The 22,285-nt window shown below is 35.6% G+C and overlaps 1 protein-coding gene across 1 annotated transcript in view; it reads right to left on the bottom strand.

Annotated features, from left to right (window-relative positions):
- The window catches only part of MDGA2 (MAM domain containing glycosylphosphatidylinositol anchor 2), a 915,505-nt gene that overhangs the window by 255,977 nt on the left and 637,243 nt on the right, over window positions 1-22,285 (bottom strand). Inside the window, exon 7 of the mRNA XM_070378526.1 lies at window positions 17,627-17,956. Coding sequence (XP_070234627.1) covers window positions 17,627-17,956 — 330 coding nt within the window. The remainder of the gene's footprint in view (window positions 1-17,626; window positions 17,957-22,285) is intronic.

Genomic DNA, 22,285 nt, shown 5'->3' with positions numbered 1-22,285 from the left:
TAATTACCAATATATTTCATATTGTGCATGGAACCTCCTTTTAAAGTGCAATCATATGCTTCTCAGTTCACATCTTTCTAATCTCATCATTATTACTGATAGAATATCCCTAAAATTTGGGAAACTATGATTTATTTACCTGATTTATTTATGGACTTGAAAGAAACCTGGTATCCTCAGTTCTTCCATGCCCCTGGAGATTATCGTCTTGTTCTCTTTTCTAAAACTCTTTATTTCTGAGTGTAGGCTGTCTCTTAGGTTAACTTTCACTCAACTGGACTGCTCAGGTTCTAATTCTTTAGTCAAAGAGGTAAGAAGGCAGACAGGACATGATTTGGGTTTTCTGAGACGGAGTCACTTATCAAAAATAAATTTCTCATAGTTTATCTCTTGAGCCTGAAATTATATTACCTGTGCTCATTCTATTGAGAAGCTGTGTGTCTTTGTAAAGAGCCTAGGTTTTGCAGTTAGAATTGACCTGTGTTCAACATTTTGAAATGCTTCAGCATATGCTAATACTTCGCTATTTAACTGGGTGTGTACACTAAGTTACATGCTTACAGTTCAAACATTATTCCGTTTTTGTTATGCTGCTATAAAAGTTAAAAAAAATATTTCATTGACAATGTTATCTACACTGGCACGCTGGAAGTTTTAATGTATAGTCTCAGGTTACTTTAACACATAATTTACGCCACTCAGGAGCACACACCCCTAGATGTGGTTAGGCAGGATTTTAAAGATACAGACCCTGGGTCCTCTCTTCTCAGGAAGCTAGGACAAGACAAGTAGCATCATGTTCAGTTGCGTTAGAGGATTTTTAACCTAGCATAATGCTGAAAGTGGTCTTTTTTGGTGAAAAGAATAGTGTTCAATCTATACACCTAGGTCAGAACAGGGTAAGGCTTTGTCTCATTTTAGCGACAGGGATATGAGATAGGCAAACAGAACCTGACATCCTAACACTCTTAGAAGTGATGTTCTCAGAGTAGGGGAGAGTGTTGTGCTCTGTCAGCAATCCAACACATAACCCGACTAGACTGTTACACGAATTCCTCTTAGAATATTTTAATACCTGTCTACAGTAATCCTTTCATGCAAGGCCCTTGTTAAATGGTATAACTGAATATAAGAATCACCTGAGATACTAAAGGGAAATACTCATTTAATGTAAGCTGCTGCAACCTTATACTGAATTTGGAATCTGAGATCATAAACTTGAATTAGGATGTGATCATAGGAAGTGAACAAGTACCTCTAAACTTTGGGATCCCATTTTCCACTCTATAAAATGAAAGGTACCAGGAGATCTATAAATGTCCTCAGTATTTAAAAACAATTCCAATAACTGAGACATTTAGAAATATTTTAAAATTGTTTTACAAAATAGGTATCTAGGAATCTGACCAAATTATCTTTTGCTTTTATTTAAAAATAGATATCCAGAGTTCATAAATATCCTTAAATTGTGCCACCAAAATCCTAATTGTAATGCTTTACTAATTGTATTTAATCTCTTGTCTAACCTCACTGATATCTCACAATGAAGGATGAAAATTTAAGACTATGAAAACTAATGAGGCCCTTTTCACATTAAAATGCAAGCTGATTTAGAGGGCAAAGTCCTTTGCACTAATGGTAGTTCTAACTTCTATTTTGGAGTTATTGAAAGAAATAGCTTAGATTGAAGACATTCCAAACTGTAAAACGAATAGACAATACAAACAAATTATATCACTATAACAATTTTCTATCTAATGCCAGAGATCTAGGATTCTAGATTTATTGCTATTACATAAAGTAAAATAGTGATCAAACTGTTAGTCTATGGATCTAGTTTCTATGGACACTTCTATTTATTTCTCTGTTCTTCAATTGATAATGGTAGCTTGATAGTGTCATTTAAAAATAACATAAAAATCCCAAGTGTTATCATAATTATATCAGTAGTGAATCTCCCCACATCTCTATCTTCTCCACTAATCAAGAGATGCAGAGTCCTGGTATTGTAGCTTTAATAATATACCCTGATTTACATCCATTCACTACTATAAATTTGATGATGACACTTATTTTTTATCAGTTAATAAATATAATTTTCACAATTCTTTCTTTAACTTGCATAAAGAACTGGTAGTTATAACTTTAAGTGCAAATTATGAAACTAACTAATGGTGTTCAGCCCTATAGATTAGAGGAATGTCTATACAGACATTTAAATTTTAAATAGTTTCCATGTCCCCCTTGCTTGAATTTATAAATGGATGAAGGGTGTAGGAAACATAAATTGGGCATCCATTCCTATTTCTCATTGACTTGTTCTTATCTCACTGTAATCTTGGAATTTTAAAAAGTGTTTAATTCTGCCAAGTGAAGGAAGTCCTCAACACATGACACAGTAATTAGACAACAGTTAATTAACCACTGTTAAACTATACAAGGGGGGCTTCCCTTGTGGATCAGCGGTCAAAGAATCTGCCTGCAAAGAAGGAAACACAGCAGACACTAGTTGGATCTCAGGTTCAGGAAGATTCCCTGGAAGAGGCAATGACAATGCACTCCAGTATTCTTGCCTGGAAAATTCCATGGACAGAGGAGCCTGGTGGCCTATGGTCCATGGGCTCGCAAAGAGTTGGACACAACTGAAATGAAAGAGCATGTACATAAGATACAACCTTTGTTCTTAAATTTGAGGAAAAAAACTGTTGGATGTTTTAAGATGATAATTAGAAGAAAGCTGTAAATCTGATGTTATTTTCATCATTTGTTAGATTCAATTTTTTGAGAAAACCCTACTATAAAAACATGATTAATGTTTAATCAACTACTATAGAAAACAGAATTAATTTAATGCAGCCAATCTTTGCATTTATGCTCTCCTCAAAGTAAGCAGTATCAATATTGATAAAATTTATGCTTCTCAAAACAACTTTCAACTTCCTGGCAAGGCCAACTAAAAATGTTTCAAATATTCCTTCTCACTTCTTTAAATGATCTCACTGAAAACAGAATTAGTGTAATTGTTACTATCTATAAATCTCTCTTTCTCTCATTCTCTCCCTTATTTTCTGTCTCCTTTTCTCCCACCTTCCCTCCTTCAATCCCCAATCCTTTCGCTTGAAGAAAATTAGAGCTTGCTTCTATTATAAAAATCTATGCATCAATATTAAAGTACTTGAAACAAATATAATCTTTCACATGCCTCTTCATGCTGATGAAAAGGTACTGAAGGCTCTAAAGCTGTTGTTCATGAAGGATGCCACTGGATATTCCTGTCTTTCACACAAACTAAGGTGTTTTTTTTCCCTTGATTCCACTATTCTTTTTTTTTTTTTCTGCATGGTTTCTGCTTTTTCCACCATATTCTTGGACATTATTTTTGTTTGTTTTGCTTTATATTCTCTTATTGGGTAAGATGATTTACTTCTAAATAATGAAATTGCTTGTGAAGTCCATGTTCTACTTCTGAACTTTCTCTCAACCATCAAACCCTACTTTCTAATTGGTCACCAGAAACTTGAGGATGTCTTATCAACCCTCCGGGTACAACTACTCCCAGACTGATTTACCCTTTCAGACTTTTCCTTAAACCCCTCATTCAGACCTAACACCCTTCCCTCAGAATGTGGGATTACCATACGCTGAAATGAAGCTGAACTCTTTGGAACCATAAAAAGAATAACATACTTTGGAAAGAATGGAAGAACCCATCTAAGCAAACGGCTTTCAACTATGGGTGCTTACTACCGTGTGTACACATGTATGTTTCGTGAATTTGAGTCAGAATTCTCTGTCCAAATATAATCTAAGAAGTTCTACATAAAAAAGAGAGATAGGCTTTGTTATATTTGAAATTGGAAGGTAAATAAAAAGGGTAAAACTCTCAACTGGTTACTACACTTCCTCCTGCAGTTTAGCAGCCCCCAAGGATAGTTTTTAGAAATCTCTAGTTGTCATTGGAACACCATTTAGAAATCAGTTATCCAGCTGATCCCTTTATTCTACAGATGGAAGTTTTGGGGTCTAGCCAGACCCAAGGTCACAATGCTATTAAGTAGTAAATTTGGGCCTGGACCCGAGTCCCAGGTTCTATACACACTAAGCTGCCTGATGTCAGTCAGACACTTCTCAAATTGACTTGAGTGCATTGGTCACTGACTAACGAGGCTGTGTGTCCCTCAGCACCTCATTTGATTTCTATCAAACTCTTCAGCTGAATAAACTTCCACCCCCAACCACCCACAAATACCACACACATGCTCTGATAGGTAGACTCTTTTTTTTTTTTAAATCATATTCCATTTTCCATTCTATTTCTTCAAAGTATCCTAAAGCTGTGGTGAAAAAGAACTGAAGATGTAAACAGGCTACCTCACTTCTCAGATACAGTTTATGAGTGAGTCTCATGCTGTTTCTACCAGCTAAGCTTTTTGGCAACCCACTCCAGTAACCCTGACTGGAATACTACATGGACAGAAGAGCCTGGTGGGCTACAGTCTATGATATCACAAAGAGTTGAACATGACTGAGTGACTAAGTATACACACACACACACACACACACACACACACACAAGCTTTCTGTATTTTCTCTCACATGACACATCCATTAAAGAAATGTGTATTTCCAACGCCTTAATTTATTTCCTAACAAAACTTTTCTGCCTCCTCTTTCACATTATTGCTAAAAATGACTCACTGAACACCTTGCCATGATGCAAAGGTAGTCTACACTATTGGAGAAACAGAGGGAAGGTTTTCTTTCCCCAGTTGATTGAGTGTGAAGCTTCTGAAATGTTTCTTGAATGCTCTTCTAATTGTTCACCATCCTTCCTCTAATTATCTCGTTTTGGAACACTGCAAATTCATCCGATGAATAAGCCCTCCAAACACCAATCCGATCATGCTGCTACAATGATAAAATTCTGTGGTCATTCTTGACTGTGTGAAGGAGATCTAATTACATTCATTTCCTTCAAACATCTAGTGCCATATTATCCCCATTCTTAATCCAGCTCAGACGCCATCTGCTTTATGTAACTCTTGTGGAATAGACTGAATAGTTTCATCCTGTATTCTTCTATATCACTCTAATAATTTATAGAGCAAATTCAAGACTATCTGTTAATAAAAATTTTTGAGTTTTTGGGGATATAAAACCCATGAATAAGATCCTACACATCTTTATTTCTTCCTATATCCCTCTCCCTACAGTGGTTGTTTAATAAATACTTTGGGGGATTGAAAATGCACTACATTTAATGAATTAATCCCTGAATTGTGGATGACAGGTCTATTTAATTTCCCTTTGCCATATTAGAACACTTGGCATTATTCCTACTTGAATTGTCAGTTAACCTTTGTCTCTCAAAGTTAAATCTTCCTCCACTAAGAATAGATTTTCTAAGGCTGAGGGCTTGTGAAACAAAGGTCAGATATACCAAAAGGAAGGAAAAAATACCAATGACTTAAGTTGTAAATACTGTGTTCATTTCTTGTCGTGGGTTTCCTATTTTTTATTAAAAAAAAAAAAATCAGAAGTTTCAGGAAGCTTCCATAAAGTGCTGTCAATTGATTTAACACATCTTTACACCTTTATTTTGTGCAATTTTAGCAATTTCTCTCCTAGGTCATTCAGCATATTTTAATGTGGCATTTGCTAAGCCTTCTGGAGGTATCTTACTCTAAAAATATTCAATCATGGATTTTTTTCTTTGACTGTTTGAATGGCTGATATCAATAGGGAACTGGACTTTAGCCCCAAAGAGTCAATGCTACCTGAAGCTAAATGATAGTATCAATAATAATATAAAAATAATATCTCATGTGGATAACTGACATTTTCTCAAACTTAATTTAGTGTCAGTACACCATTTTTGGACTTCCCTGTGGCTCAGCTGGTAGAGAGTCTGCCTACAATAGGGAGACCTGGATTCAATCCCTGGGTTGGAGACTGGGGTTGGAGAAGGCAATGGCAACCCACTCGAGTGTTCTCGCCTGGAAAATCCCATGGACGGAGGAGCCTGGTAGGCTACAGTGCATGGGGTCACAAAGAGTCGGAAACAACTGAGTGACTTCATTTCACACCATTTTTAGAAAACTGCTGTTTTTTTCTTTTATTATTTTAAACATATAATCTGAATAAAAAGTGTACTGCTCATTTAAACACAGATTCCAGACAATTACCCTAACTACTCCCAGCATTTCCAGACTGTTGTGTTCACATGTCTCCTATGTAGAAAATCTTCACCAGCCGCAGAACAATGAAAGACTAATAACATGAGCAGAATAAATAATTCTAATTATTAAATGAATTTTATATAAAACACATTTAATTTCCAGAGTAAAACCTATTTTCTGATCAGCAACATTAAGCATAAAATTTTCTTCTTGGTAAAATTTTATATACCTAAATATGAGTTTTATAACCATGCCTGCCATGTAGGCTGACATTAATACCACCATTTACCGTAAAAGCACAAATGAATGGAATTAGGTATCTCTATGAGTATGCCACAGACAAATATTTCCTAAGGAATGTTCTGTGTACATGGTCAATAAAAATAGTATTTCACAGTTCATTTTTTCCTCTGGTAAGTTCATTAAGCACTATAGGAATCTGAGTGTCTAAGAAGCACGGTAAAGATAATTGTTAGCCATGCTTACTTCCAGTCTCAATGCTGGTGAAGAGGCATTTTCAATTATGAAAAGAAAGTGGAAAAAGCTGTAGAAGAGATAATTCGAAGTTTTTAGGGGGACAGTTTCCCTACTGACACCTTGATCAAAATACTCACGTTCTTTTTGGCCCTTATCAAGGACAGATATAATATCCCTTACAATCAACATAAGAGTCAACTGAAAGATAGGAATTTTCAACACCTAAAGAGTAAATACAATCTGTATGAAACTTTGCCTAAAGCCAATGTGAAAAGCAGCCAATCATCCATTCAGATGTCTCCATAAGCAGGAGAAGCTATAAAGTTCAGAGTATGTCTCACTGTTTTAAAGTTCGTTTGTTTGTTTTTTATTCTTTCCACAGCCATTCAAAATTAAATATATAGAAATTGATTGGAAAAAAAAAAGGTGAAGGAGTTCACAAACAGAATGGAGACAGCAGCAGAAAATCTTGCATGCTAGTAATGAGATGAGCAATTGCAAAGTAATCTCAGGAACCCTTGAAAAATGGGCAGCCTAGCAGAGAATGATTAATTTAACAAGAAGCCAGTAAAATATAGTTGACCTTGACCATATGGATTCAAACTACATGGATTATCAATAGACAAGCACTATAGCACTGCATGATCTTGGGTTGGTTGAAACTGAGGATGTGGAACCTCAGATATGAAGGAACCTAGAATATGGAGGGCCCTACTACAACATTATACTCTGATTTTCCACAGCTCAGAAGTCAGCATCCTTAGCCTCCATGTTGTTCAAGGGTCAACTGCATACATGGACATGAGAAATAAGGAATAACCAAGATTTTTGACTCAATCATTAGAAAATATATTACTGTTTGTATACACAAATAAATTATATGTAGATTTAACTTAATTTCATAGTAAGTTCACAGAGTTTGTTATGATTTTCTTTCTTAATTAACAGGGTTTCAGAAGTCTAGGTTTGAGGTTAGCACACTATGGCCTATGGGCAAAATGTGGTCCACTACTTGTTTTTCTAAATAAAGAGTTTCATTAGAAAAAAGCAGTACCCAAAGAAATAGAAGAAAACAACAGAATGGGAAAGACTAGAGATCTCTTCAAGAAAATCAGAGATACCAAAGGAAAATTTCATGTAAAGATGGGCTCAATAAAGGACAGAAATGGTATGGACCTAACAGAAGCAGAAGATATTAAGAAGAGATGGCAAGAATACACAGAAGAACTGTACAAAAAAGATCTTCACGACCCAAATAACCATGATGGTGTGATCACTGACCTAGAGCCAGACATCCTGGAATGTGAAGTCAAGTGGGCCTTAGGAAGCATCACTATGAACAAAGCTAGTGGAGGTGATGGAATTCCAGTTGAGCTATTCCAAATCCTGGAAGATGACGCTGTGAAAGTGCTGCACTCAATATGCAAATTTGGAAAACTCAGCAGTGGCCACAGGACTGGAAAAGGTCAGTTTTCATTCCAATCCCAAAGAAAGGTAATGCCAAAGAATGCTCAAACTACCGCACAATTGCACTCATCTCACACGCTAGTAAAGTAATGCTCAAAATTCTCCAAGCCAGGCTTCAGCAATATGTGAACCATGAACTTCCTGATGTTCAAGCTGGTTTTAGAAAAGGCAGAGGAACCAGAGATTAAATTGCCAACGTACGCTGGATCATCAAAAAAGCAAGAGAGTTCCAGAAAAACATCTATTTCTGCTTTATTGACTATGCCAAAGCCTTTGACTGTGTGGATCACAATAAACTGTGGGAAATTCTGAAAGAGATGGGAATACCAGACCACCTGACCTGCCTCTTGAGAAATCTGTATGCAGGTCAGGAAGCAACAGTTAGAACTGGACATGGCACAACAGACTGGTTCCAAATAGGAAAAGGAGTACGTCAAGGCTGTATATTGTCACCCTGTTTATTTAACTTATATGCAGAGTACATCATGAGAAACACTGGACTGGAAGAAACACAAGCTGGAATCAAGATTGCTGGGAGAAATATCAATAACCTCAGATATGCAGATGACACCACCCTTATGGCAGAAGGTGAAGAGGAACTCAAAAGCCTCTTGATGAAGGTGAAAGTGGAGAAGGAAAAAGTTGGCTTAAAGCTCAACATTCAGAAAACGAAAATCATGGCATCCAGTCCCGTCACTTCATGGGAAATAGATGGGGAAACAGTGGAAACAGTGTCAGACTTTATTTTTCTGGGCTCCAAAATCACTGCAGATGGTGACTGCAGCCATGAAATTAAAAGATACTTACTCCTTGGAAGGAAAGTTATGTCCAACCTAGATAGCATATTTAAAAGCAGAGACATTACTTTGCCAACAAAGGTTCATCTAGTCAAGGCTATGGTTTTTCCTGTGGTCATGTATGGATGTGAGAGTTGGACTGTGAAGAAAGCTGAGCGCCGAAGAATTGATGCTTTTGAACTGTGGTGTTGGAGAAGACTCTTGAGAGTCCCTTGGACTGCAAGGAGATCCAACCAGTCCATTGTGAAGGAGATCAGCCCTGGGATTTCTTTGGAAGGAATGATGCTAAAGCTGAAACTCCAGTACTTTGGCCACCTCATGCGAAGAGTTGACTCATTGGAAAAGACTCTGATGCTGGGAGGGATTGGGGGCAGGAGCAGAAGGGGACGACAGAGGATGAGATGGCTGGATGGCATCACTGACTCAATGGACGTGAGTCTGAGTGAACTCCGGGAGTTGGTGTTGGACAGGGAGGCCTGGCGTGCTGCGATTCATGGGGTCGCAAAGAGTCAGACATGACTGAACGACTGATCTGATCTGATCTGAATCATTTTATTGCTGCGGCAGCTTTCCTACTGTATTAGCAAAGTAGAATAGTTGCAACATAAACCATGTAGCCTGAAAATCTGAAAATATTTACTATTAGACTCTACAGAAAAAAATTGCTAACCTCTGTTCTCCATCAGTTATCTCCATTTGGAGGTCATGTGTTGAAACTCACAGTTTTGAAGTCAAGGAAGAAAATGATTTCTGTGTCCAGTAATTTAGGAACCAATTACATAACTTTTTAGCTACATGGAAGCTTCCTCTGGTCAAATCATTGTCAGCTCTTACATGTGTTAGTCTTACTTACGACTTCCTCTTGTATAAAGCCATCTATCACTATTGTCATTCTCTAAAACTTTAGTTCTAATAAGCACAATTTCATCAGTCTCTACACCTCTATAACTTGAAAATGGCAAAAGAAAAACCCAATAAGATAATCATTTGACTTTTGCTCTCATGCTCATTAACTATTCTTATTAGTTGTGTACCATAGTCCTATATTATCAAGAACTTTCATTTCACGATGGGAATACTTGCACAGACACTTAACTATCATAATTATAGTATCTAGACAGGTAATTGGGAGCAAAGAGACAATTTCAAACTAACTTTCTCAATTTGTCACCTTCTCTGTGCACCTATATTCATATTGCTAGGTACGGTTTAATCCTCTAAATCTTGCTCCATTTTCTGCTTTATAAAATGCTCTTCTACCTTAACAGGGAAGAAAAAAGTCATCAAATTTGTATCAAGTATACTTACTCCTTGGAAGGAAAAAGCATGTCCAACCTAGATAGCATATTTAAAAGCAGAGACATTACTTTGCCAACAAAGGTTCATCTAGTCAAGGCTATGGTTTTTCCTGTGGTCATGTATGGATGTGAGAGTTGGACTGTGAAGAAAGCTGAGCGCCGAAGAATTGATGCTTTTGAACTGTGGTGTTGGAGAAGACTCTTGAGAGTCCCTTGGACTGCAAGGAGATCCAACCAGTCCATTGTGAAGGAGATCAGCCCTGGGATTTCTTTGGAAGGAATGATGCTAGAGCTGAAACTCCAGTACTTTGGCCACCTCATGCGAAGAGTTGACTCATTGGAAAAGACTCTGATGCTGGGAGGGATTGGGGCAGGAGCAGAAGGGGACGAAAGAGGATGAGATGGCTGGATGGCATCACTGACTCAATGGACGTGAGTCTGAGTGAACTCCGGGAGTTGGTGTTGGACAGGGAGGCCTGGCGTGCTGCGATTCATGGGGTCGCAAAGAGTCAGACATGACTGAACGACTGATCTGATCTGATCTGAATCATTTTATTGCTGCGCAGCTTTCCTACTGTATTAGCAAAGTAGAATAGTTGCAACATAAACCATGTAGCCTGAAAATCTGAAAATATTTACTATTAGACTCTACAGAAAAAAATTGCTAACCTCTGTTCTCCATCAGTTATCTCCATTTGGAGGTCATGTGTTGAAACTCACAGTTTTGAAGTCAAGGAAGAAAATGATTTCTGTGTCCAGTAATTTAGGAACCAATTACATAACTTTTTAGCTACATGGAAGCTTCCTCTGGTCAAATCATTGTCAGCTCTTACATGTGTTAGTCTTACTTACGACTTCCTCTTGTATAAAGCCATCTATCACTATTGTCATTCTCTAAAACTTTAGTTCTAATAAGCACAATTTCATCAGTCTCTACACCTCTATAACTTGAAAATGGCAAAGAAGCAAACCCAATAAGATAATCATTTGACTTTTGCTCTCATGCTCATTAACTATTCTTATTAGTTGTGTACCATAGTCCTATATTATCAAGAACTTTCATTTCACGATGGGAATACTTGCACAGACACTTAACTATCATAATTATAGTATCTAGACAGGTAATTGGGAGCAAAGAGACAATTTCAAACTAACTTTCTCAATTTGTCACCTTCTCTGTGCACCTATATTCATATTGCTAGGTACGGTTTAATCCTCTAAATCTTGCTCCATTTTCTGCTTTATAAAATGCTCTTCTACCTTAACAGGGAAGAAAAAAAGTCATCAAATTTGTATCAAGTCTTCTGTTAATTTGCCCACCAGGTGTCTCACCACGGAATTCCACAGATCACCAGGCTCACTGTTTGTATTTTCTAGGCATAATGCAGGCTTCAAAGTTTAGTATAAACCTACAAGTTTTCAGGTCATGCAAAGGAACACATGCAAGTTCAGGAGTACCAAAGGACTTGATGCAGAACAATACTACAGGAGGCAATGGAATGTTATTCAGCAAGCCCTCTGAAAATTGACAATCTATAACATTTATACTTACATGAATGTATAACATCTATTTCTGCTTTACTGACTATGCCAAAGCCTTTGACTGTGTGGATCACAATAAACTGTGGAAAATTCTGAAAGATATGGGAAAACCAGACCACCTGACCTGCCTCTTGAGAAACCTATATGCAGGTTAGGAAGCAACAGTTAGAACTGGACATTGAACAACAGACTGGTTCCAAATAGGAAAAGGAGTACGTCAAGGCTGTGTATTGTCACCCTGGTTTTTTAACTTATACGCAGAGTACATCGTGAGAAATGCTGGGCTGGTGGAAGCACAAGCTAGCATCAAGTTTTCCGGGAGACATATCAATAATCTCAGATATGCAGATGACACCACCCTTACGGCAGAAAGTGAAGAGGAATTAAAGAGCCTCTTGATGAAACTGAAAGAGGAGAGTGAAAAAGTTGGCTTAAAGCTCAACATTCAGAAAACGAAGATCAAGGCATCTGGTCCCATCACTTCATGGGAAATAGATGGGGAAACAGTGGAAACAGTGTCAGACTTTAATTTTTGGGCTCCATAATTACTGCAGATGGTGACTGCAGCCATGAAATTAAAAGATACTTACTCCTTGGAAGAAAAGTTATGACCAACCTAGATAACATATTCAAAAGTAGAGACAATACTTTGCCAACAAAGGTCCATCTAGTCAAGGCTATGGTTTTTCAGTGGTCATGTATGGATGTGAGAGTTGGACTGTGAAGAAAGCTGAGCACCGAAGAATTGATGCTTTTGAACTGTGGTGTTGGAGAAGACTCTTGAGAGTCCCTTGGACTGCAAGGAGGTCCAACCAGTCCATCCTAAGGGAGGTCAGTCCTGGGTGTTCATTGGAAGGACTGATGCTGAGGCTGAAACTCCAGTACTTTGGCCATCTCATGCGAAGAGTTGACTCATTGGAAAAGACCCTGATGCTGGGAGGGATTGGGGGCAGGAGGAGAAGGGGACAAGAGAGGATGAGATGGCTGGATGGCATCACCAACTCGATGGACATGAGTTTGAGTGAACTCCAGGAGTTGGTGATGAACAGAGAGGCCTGGTGTGCTGTGATTCATGGGGTCACAAAGAGTCGGACATGGCTGGGTGACTGAACTGAACTGAACTGAAATGTATAACAGATAAGTGATAATATTTTGAGGATTATTTTGACTGTTGCCAAAATTTTAGGCTAAAATTTATGTGCATTTTCCAGCAAGTATGTGAAGGATTTTCATTTTATAAGATTTAATTGCAACAATCAATATTTCAGTATATTCATTTTTTAAGTTAAGAACTTGCCAGCGATTATTAAATGTTTTTTAAAACTTATTTGTAGTCTAGACACATAAAATATTCTTCATTAATGATAACAATAAAATAAAACAAACCAATAAAACTTGCTTATATTAATATCAGCTGATATTAATTCTACATAAAAAGCAATAATCACATAGTATTTCTGGGACTTCCTTCATCCTTTATATTCTGCCAAATGTATTCTCACTTCACCACCACTGTCACAGTGTTACTTCCATCAAGATTTAACTCAAATATTGTTTTTCTGTGGAATTTTCCTGGGCCAACATTTTGTCAATGTTGACAAAAACATTCACAATTCCTACAGAAGTCTAATCAAACTTTAAGTACAATATCTATTCCACTATATCTTGTGCCTACTAGTTTTTAAATCATCTGACAGCTAAGTAATTTTACAACTTAGACTGTAAGCTCCCAATGGGCAAGGCCCATTATCTGTCACCATGAGACATAGAGCCAGACACACAGAACAGTAATATAGTAAAAGAATCTGCAAGGAACATGAATTCTAAATTGACAGAACAACAAACATTCATAATAAAACAGTCTGCATGTTTGTAGCATCAGGAGGAAAAAATATTTCTAATAAGGAATTAAAGTAAAAAGAAGACTTAATCTATTATCACATATATAATAATTTTCATTATTCAATAAGATGCAGGAGGCAAACTCCAAAACACATGGAGCCTCTCTCTTTTAAGTTTTTTTTTTAGTCAAATCATTGTCTTTTATAAATAGTAATAATTCTGTAAACTAGGATTTACCTTCCTGAAATATTTTATATTTCAATATTAAAGTCTTCAAACGCAGATCTGGAAATGCAGTTCTGTCATTTAAAGAAACAGTTTCAATCTATTAGGCAGAACTATCTTAATGGTACCTCATTCTCATCTTAATGAATTTCATATATGCATCTTAAAACAGTAACAACTAAGATTCAATATAAGATTCTGTATGGAAAACAAGGGTTCGGATTTTTTTAATTTAAAGTTTCATCCTAAATTTGCTTACATTTAACATATACACAGTTTAACAAATAAGAAACAATAATCATAAATTCCTTAAACTAGTATAATTAACAAAATCCAAAATGCAAAACAGCCTCACATTATGTACTTAAGTCTAAACAGTAGTTTCCTTTTCTTTGACTTCACTCACCCAATTTGTGGAAATTTCCTCTGAATTCTATGTGGTTCATAGAATTAATATAGTTCAGGATTTTCCTGCATACTATCAGTTCAATTAAGTTCAGTCACTCAGTCGTGTCCGACTCTATGCGACCTCGTGGACTGAAGCACTCCCAGGCTTCCTTGTCCATCACTAACTCCTGGAGCTTGTTCAAACTCATGTCCATCAAGTCAGTGACGCCATTCATCATAGCATCCTGCATCCTATAGCTTGTTCAAACTCTATTTCCCAGTAATCTCTCTATATTTCATATCAAAGTACTCTTTAAGTATTTTCACTACTTTGTAGGGATAAATACAATTTTTATTGATACCAACTGAATCACACAATCTCCGGTCTACAGATCTTTATGCTGCAGTCTGGTGGTATTCTACTGTACTGTGAGCAAAATGAAACATCAAATCCAGTTTCAGCATGAAAACAGAATATGAAATCTCCTTCAGTGACTTATCCTTTAAATACCATCTTCTGTGAATCTCTATCAAAATACAATTCCCTGCACAGATTGCCCTACAAGCATGTCAACTGTGCAGCCATGTTTAGAAAGGCCTCCTCACTTGGTTTAATGCTTTGATATTGCCATCAAGAAATTCTTATCAAGTTCTGAACAAGGGACATGCCTTAACAATTTTTCACTGAACACCACAAATTATGGAGCCAGTCCTGTCCCTGAGAGTTGTAGCACATTAAATCATAGTATAAATTGGTCTTTTGAATGACTTTTCTTAAAGTCAGTAAAGAATTATATGATCAGGAATTACAACACCAAATGTCTATCTTGGGAAGGTAATAATAGGAGGAGGAAAGCAAACCTAAAGGGAAAGCTACATGCACAAATTAGTTTATTGTTTTGATTTAATCATTATTTACTATCTTCTAAGTGCCATGTAATGTTCCAAAGGCTGAGATCACAACAATGAACAATACGGACAAGTTCCCAGACTTCATGGACTTTCCACTCAAGTGAGGGGACAGACAACCAGGTCTGTCTGTGATGGGTAGGGCAGAAAAGGGAAACGTTTTGGAAAAGGATTTAACATATCTCCTTTAGAGATATCCTATGATATCCCTTATATGTGGAATCTAAAAAGAAATGATACAAATGAACTTACTTACAAAACAGAAAGAGACAGACTTAGAAAACGAACTTATGGTTGCAGGGTTGGGGTCGGGGGGAAGGAGCAGTTAGGGATTTGCAGAAGGTCATTTGGGGAAGGTACACACTGCTATATTAAAAATGGATAACCAGCAAGGAACTATTATATAGCACATAGAACACTACTCAGTGTTATGTTCCAACCTGGATGGGAGGGGACTTTGGGGAGAATTGATACATATATATGTATGGCTGAGACCCTTCACTGTTCACCTGAAATTACCACAACATTGCTAATTGGCTATACTTCAATACAAAATAAAATGTTTAAAACAAACAAACAAAAATATATCTACTTTATTTTGGGTATTATCACCTTTGGTGACCAGACAAAATGATAATGGTTTTAAAAAACCTTATTACAACCACATTGTTATTACTAAGAGGTAATTTTGAGTGTTTTCTACTTCTCTGATCATCTTTTAGCATTTTCCTGGAAAAATTTTTGGAAATTTCATAAATTAATGCTGGTCATTTACAATACATAGTTTCAAACAGGCAATATTATTAGGTTATATAAAAATGAGTGTTAGGACTCACTTGGTGAATAATTATATAATGCTCTTGTCTCCTCTCCATTTTCTCCTCCCTCCTCTCTCTAAATTTAATTGTATATAAATTGTGCTCTGTTTGGACAGGAACACTGATTCTTTGCATATGAGTTTGTGTCATCAGTTCCAAAAAAGAAACAAGCAAAAACCAGGCAAACAAACAAAGCAATGGTCATGATTGAATGTAGATCACTTGAAAATTGTCTCTCATAAATAAGGGCAAATTCCACGGATCTCACAAAATTGTCTTACTCTTATAGGAATTATCATATATCGGGTGTCCCCTAGCATGTTGATGTAGGCATTCAATGGCTATTTGCTGATTGAATAAATACGTAAATGAATGATGACTGAGTATATCAACAGATTTCCTTATATATCCTAAAACTAGTCCATCTCCTAGGGATAGCACAAATTTTGAATAAAATAGTTATTGTTGTGGTTTTTGTTTGTTTGTTACCTAGGAAAGAACATCTTTCCAAACACAAGTACCATCCATCACCCTAGAATGGAATATTCCTTAGAAATGATCTAGAATGGTGAAAAGCAAGCACATTTGGTCACCCAGAAGTATGGACTATATCCCTTAAGAAGTAAAATAAATTCAGCGTGTATTGCAATTTGGAATCATGAGAAGACACAAAATCACAAGTCCATCTGTTAACACACAACAATCAAAATACTGCCTGACTGGAAAGAAGACGTTGACTATTTTAATTCCTTCAAAACAGAGTATGTTTGCAATCTACATTTGTGCTCTTTGTTTTCAACACATATTACTCACCCTCGGATTATATGAAAATTCTAAATTAAAACTCAGTCTAGTAACAAGCTGTCAAAACAAATAAAGCTACACTGGAGTTCTTCAAACGCATACTCATTGCAGTTCATAAAATCGCAGGGCTTCAAAACATCCTAAGAATTAAGCTAATATGTTCTCCATACCAGAGCCCTGCAATTTTCCTCACCTAAGGGTGTTCATTTGATTGAGAGAAAATTGATAACATATTTTTGGTCTTAAATTAATAGAAGAAATTTTACTCCAATATATTTTTATATTTAGTCAACCTCATTGTCAAGAGATCCTAACATAAAGGTCTACAAAGAGTCACATCTGATTATAATTTTAACACGTTTATCTTTTTTTATCTTGGTGGAAAATATATTTCTTATATAACTTATATTTTAATACTCAAATTAACTCTTGGTATTTTATTCTTAGGAATAAATAGTTTCTGTTTGTTTCAATTTTCTGAAAATTGTCCCAATTCTTTCAACATTTGGTATTTAACTTTATCATTTAATATAATTACAGGCTTTACAGAGAGTTCCTAGTTAATAATTTAAGACCTGGTACCATCTAATCCAGAAGTCTGTATCTATTATAGGCCACATTATTACTTTTATGTGCATTATTTCTGTAAAACCTTATGTAAATCTAAACAAAACTTCATGTAAATCTAAATCTAATCAAATATCAAAGTCTCTTAACATGATATTTGTTGGGCATTCAGAATGTTAGGATTTTGGTTTCAGGAAACTTCTTGAAAATAAGAATGTTCTTAGCTTGACTGAACACTATTTTGTATATTCAACATTAAAAAAAAAAAAGGTTCTCAATGTGAACATCTTTTAAATCATAAATATGCTTCTTACCTGTGCTGCTGGATATATTAACATCAATACTGATATCAGATATTCCGCCTCCCTTCAGAGATGCTACACATGTGTATGTCCCAAAATCCGTGAATTTTAAATCAATGATGTCCAAGTTGGTCGTTCCCGGGGAGACATCCGGATCAGTCTGCGTAATAACCATCCGCTCAGAACTTCTTAACGGACGACCATTTTTAAACCAACTAAATGTTAACTCCTCAGAAGGAACAGCTTCTACTTGGCAAGATATTTTCACCTCACGCCCAATCTGGATGTTGTCATCTTTGTGATAAGGATCTGGTGTGATCCAAAATCGTCCTTTTTTTAATGCTAAAACATAAAAATTCCATAAGTAATTAGTGTTACTTTCATAATGTTAGGGATTAATTCACTATATATAGGTAGTCATCTCTGGTCTAAAATAAAGTAAAACAAAATAAAATAAAATGTATAAATGTTTCTTCAATTTCCCAGTAGTGTGCATATTAATAAAACTATTTTAGGTAATTTAGAAACAACTGAAGTAACTAAATTACTTACAGACTCTAAAATGGATTTTTATAAATTGGACAATATTTTCCAGGAATATAAAAATGCTTTAAATATATATATGATACTTAAACATTGTTGCCTTTGAATTTTGAACAAATGATGAAATATGTTTATATAAAGTCATTTAGGTATTAGAATTAAAAATAATTATCTGGATCATTAAGCCCAATTTCTTACCTATGTCATACCTGTTAAGGCACCATTTCTCAAATAACTCAAATACTGTGAAAATTTCATATTAAAGAAAATTTTGAAGTTCTGTTTACATGCTGACCAAAACTAGTTTGGTAAGAATTCACTTACTCCATATCACTTCACATTCATGAAGCACTTTCATATAGTATTGAAATAAACTGAATTGAAGAAAAATGTTTTTTCAAAAAAATTGCTATGATAGCTCTGTTCCACCATACATAGATGTCTTCAGTAGAAACCATTTACTGGCTATCTCATGCAGATGGCCAAAAGAACCTCTTGGCAGATGGCTTGGAAAACATGCTGTGTTTGTATCCTAACCGCAGTGCCTTCTGGATCTAAGGTCATTGCTGTTCTCACAGCCTGTGTCAGTAATCACGACTACCTGAAACTGCCAGAAGAGCATCTATTGTTTTTTTAAGGGCTTCAGTTCTGAACTTTGAATGATCCTATGGTATTCAGTTTGTAATACAGCTTTGTTGTTGTTGTTGTTGTTGTTGTTGTTTTTTAAATTGCAGTAATACTCTTATATACACATTTTTCTCTTCTCCAATACCCTATCCATGCTCCTCTCCAACATCATCATGCCTACACGATGAAATGGAGCATATGCACTGAAACATAATTATCGGAATAAAATAGTGTTCATTCTCTTTTACCATTAAGCCTAAATATATGGTGACACTGGCAAAAATGTTGTGAATTTAGAGGACCTGCAGATATTGGAGGCCTACTAATTGCACTCTGGGTAGACTTTCTTGAGTTTAACTTGATTTTCCTCAGTTCAAAAAAGGCCAGGAAATACCACGGATTTAGAACTATTTGAGAATACACTAGAAATAAATTCATTTTTAAATCATAAAGAGATATTTTAATTTTCTTTACTTTTCAGCCTCAAGTATTTTCATCTCCTGTCTTGTTTGTATCTTAATAAGAAGAGATAAATGAATATCACAAAAGGTGTTTGTATGTCTTTTTTTTAATTCAAGAAATATTTATGGGGCTCGTATTCAGAACTAGGCACTGGCAAGACCCTTATAACATGAGATGAACAAAATAGACAAAACTTCGATCCTTAATTTATTGTTCAATCTATCTAACCTGTACATATGATGCTTATGTCTAAAAATATATGAAATGTTTAATGAGTTTACAGAAGTCTGAACCACAGAGGAGAATCCTCCAAAATATTGTTTAGAAAATGCACAAGGCTGCAGTCTTAACAAAATCACCGGAAGACAAATATTTAAGTCAGGTTCTTACATTGTCGTATGTTACATCTTCCAAACGCAACGGATGAAACTTATTTATTCCAACCATAACTTTATCAGTACATGACTCTAGGATGAAATCAGGAGAAATTGTGTAATTCATTATGTAGAGTCACATGTATATATTTTAATAAGGAACTGAAGCATGTGACTTTACATTATATCTAGAAAGGGAAATGTGTTAAAAAATCTCCACATCTGGCTACTTACATTTGATATGAAATACTCTGCACATATAATTCAAATATAGTTGACGTTCTACAGCACAAACAAAATTATAAGATCACAGAATGTCATTTTCTTTTATTTAATAGACTTAAAACATAGAATGTCAAGGGGCATTTACTTTCATTAGCACTCACAATTTTTAAACTAAAGTTTCCTTTCATTTGGTAAGAATTTTCCTTATCCTGTTTTTACAGAGAAATAATAAACCTACATTTAAAAGGATAAAACAGATAATACATAATTTTCAAAAATAAAAAATTATATACATATTAATAAATTCATATGGAGGTACATTTAGGATCAATTCCACCCGAAGTTTTAAATTGGTTGTCATATACAAACACCACAAAAAAACCCCTGATGTTTCAATGATTAAAATTTATTGATGAGGTAGCTATTGTTTTCTAGCTCTGTTCTCTGTACAGTGACATATTAAAGGGATACTGATGTTGAGAGAACTGCAAACTCTTCAGACAAATGAGATTTAAACTACTAAACAATTCAAAAGCCACTGATAAAAAAACAAGATATCTATATCTATATTAAACATCCTGGACTATTTTATTCATGAGAAAGAACTTTTAAAATTCAAAGTAAAAATATTGAAGATTATAAATGTAATAATCAATTCATAAATAAAATTATATTTTTAATAGAAAGCAATATAACCAAGTACACTTTAAAGACTGAACTCCTTGCCAAAAATATTTGTTGATCTCAGTATCAGACAATTCTACTATTTGGCCAAAGTCAATCATATTAGTCTCTCAAATGATAGACTCTGAGAGGGACAAGAGGGAAAAGTCAGTCTGGCAATGAGCAAATGGTGAGGAATATCAGAATAAGTAGCATGGATTAATTCACTATGGAGCTAGCTCTTTTGAGTTTGTTTTATATTACTCCATAACAAAATAACTGGTTTTACATATAGAACAGAAATGTTCTAAAGGAAAAAAAAAAAGTGTGTGTGTATGTGTGTGGCCATCTGACAAATTTACTTAATTTTCTAACTTACTTTAGGGGCTCAGAAAACTAAGAGCATAGCTCTGTTAACTAGGCACAGGTACATTAAGAACTTGAAGCCCCATTCCAGTTTTTCATTTCTATGTGGTCCAATATGGGCAATCTAATTTTTACGGGTCAAGTGCATCATTTATAAAAATAGGAGGTGATAGTATTAGACTCCCTCTGAGACCCATTGTGAGAAATAGCTTATTAACAATAGTGTAGATCTTTGAAAATATAAAGTGTTTAATATAGTTAATCAACTGGGAAACAGGTTTCTTCATTTATAATTAAACACGCCTTTTCAGTGAACAATTTATAGTAGTTCGTGCAATGTTAATTTAAAGTCATTTCCTGCTACCAGTTAAGATTTCAAATACTTAAAATCAATCTGTGATTAGTACCAGAATATAACAGGGCTGCAATAGACATAACAAGACTCTGTAGAACTAAAGAAACTCTATGGAGAAAAAGAGGAGAAATCCCTTTCCCCAAATGCAATTTCTTAGCCTGAATATAGAAAATCCCGTAACACCAGCTTCAGAGAACATTAGATTTAGCTTAATGTATCATAAATTGTGATGGATGAACCTCAAAAGGTACTTGTTTAGTCTGGCAATGCATGTAAAAGAACTGGCATCAAGCTGAGCCTCTGTTCTGGATAATCAGCTTAGAAACACTGCAATATAACCCACAGCCCCCTTTCATAATATTGTGAGAACTGAATGCAATTGGCCCTCATTCACTTTCCAGATATTACTTGCCAGGACATTCTCATTGTACTCACTGAAGCCCTCTACTTTGAGATTCACAAAGGTACTTTCTGAATAGAATGAAACCAGTGTATAAATGAAAGCCCACTGCAAAGATCTGGGTACGGCTTGCTGCTGACCTTGTCCTAGAAAGAAAAGTGGATTTTTGCTTGTGCATGACTAAAGTTCCAAGGCAGACTTCAATTATTTAAAATTAGATTACTTCTTGAGTTTATCCTTGAGCTAAAGACCCGTGGCTTTGGAGAAGTCTATGCTCATGGCTTCCAGGAATACAATATGCATATAAAGACAATGGGGGCACTGTGGGATTATATCTTGTCTAGCATTATAGATTTAAAATGATAAAATGTACTGTTTGTCATATGTTCCAAGAATTATACAATGTATACTCAGATCAGATCAGATCAGATCAGTCACCCAGTCATGTCCAACTCTTTGTGACCCCATGAATCGCAGCATACCAGGCCTCCCTGTCCATCACCAACTCCCGGAGTTCACTCAGACTCACGTCCATCGAGTCAGTGATGCCATCCAGCCATCTCATCAAAACAACATTAAATGACATTTTTAAAATGTTTTAAATTTTAATGAGAAAGCATCTCTTTGGAGAGAAGAAATATCAGGAATCAGCTTCT

The sequence above is a fragment of the Bos mutus genome, chromosome 10, assembly GCF_027580195.1.
Source record: "Bos mutus isolate GX-2022 chromosome 10, NWIPB_WYAK_1.1, whole genome shotgun sequence".
NCBI lineage: Eukaryota > Metazoa > Chordata > Mammalia > Artiodactyla > Bovidae > Bos > Bos mutus.
Note: the sequence above shows the minus strand (reverse complement) of the source record. Positions and strands in the feature narration are given on the sequence as shown.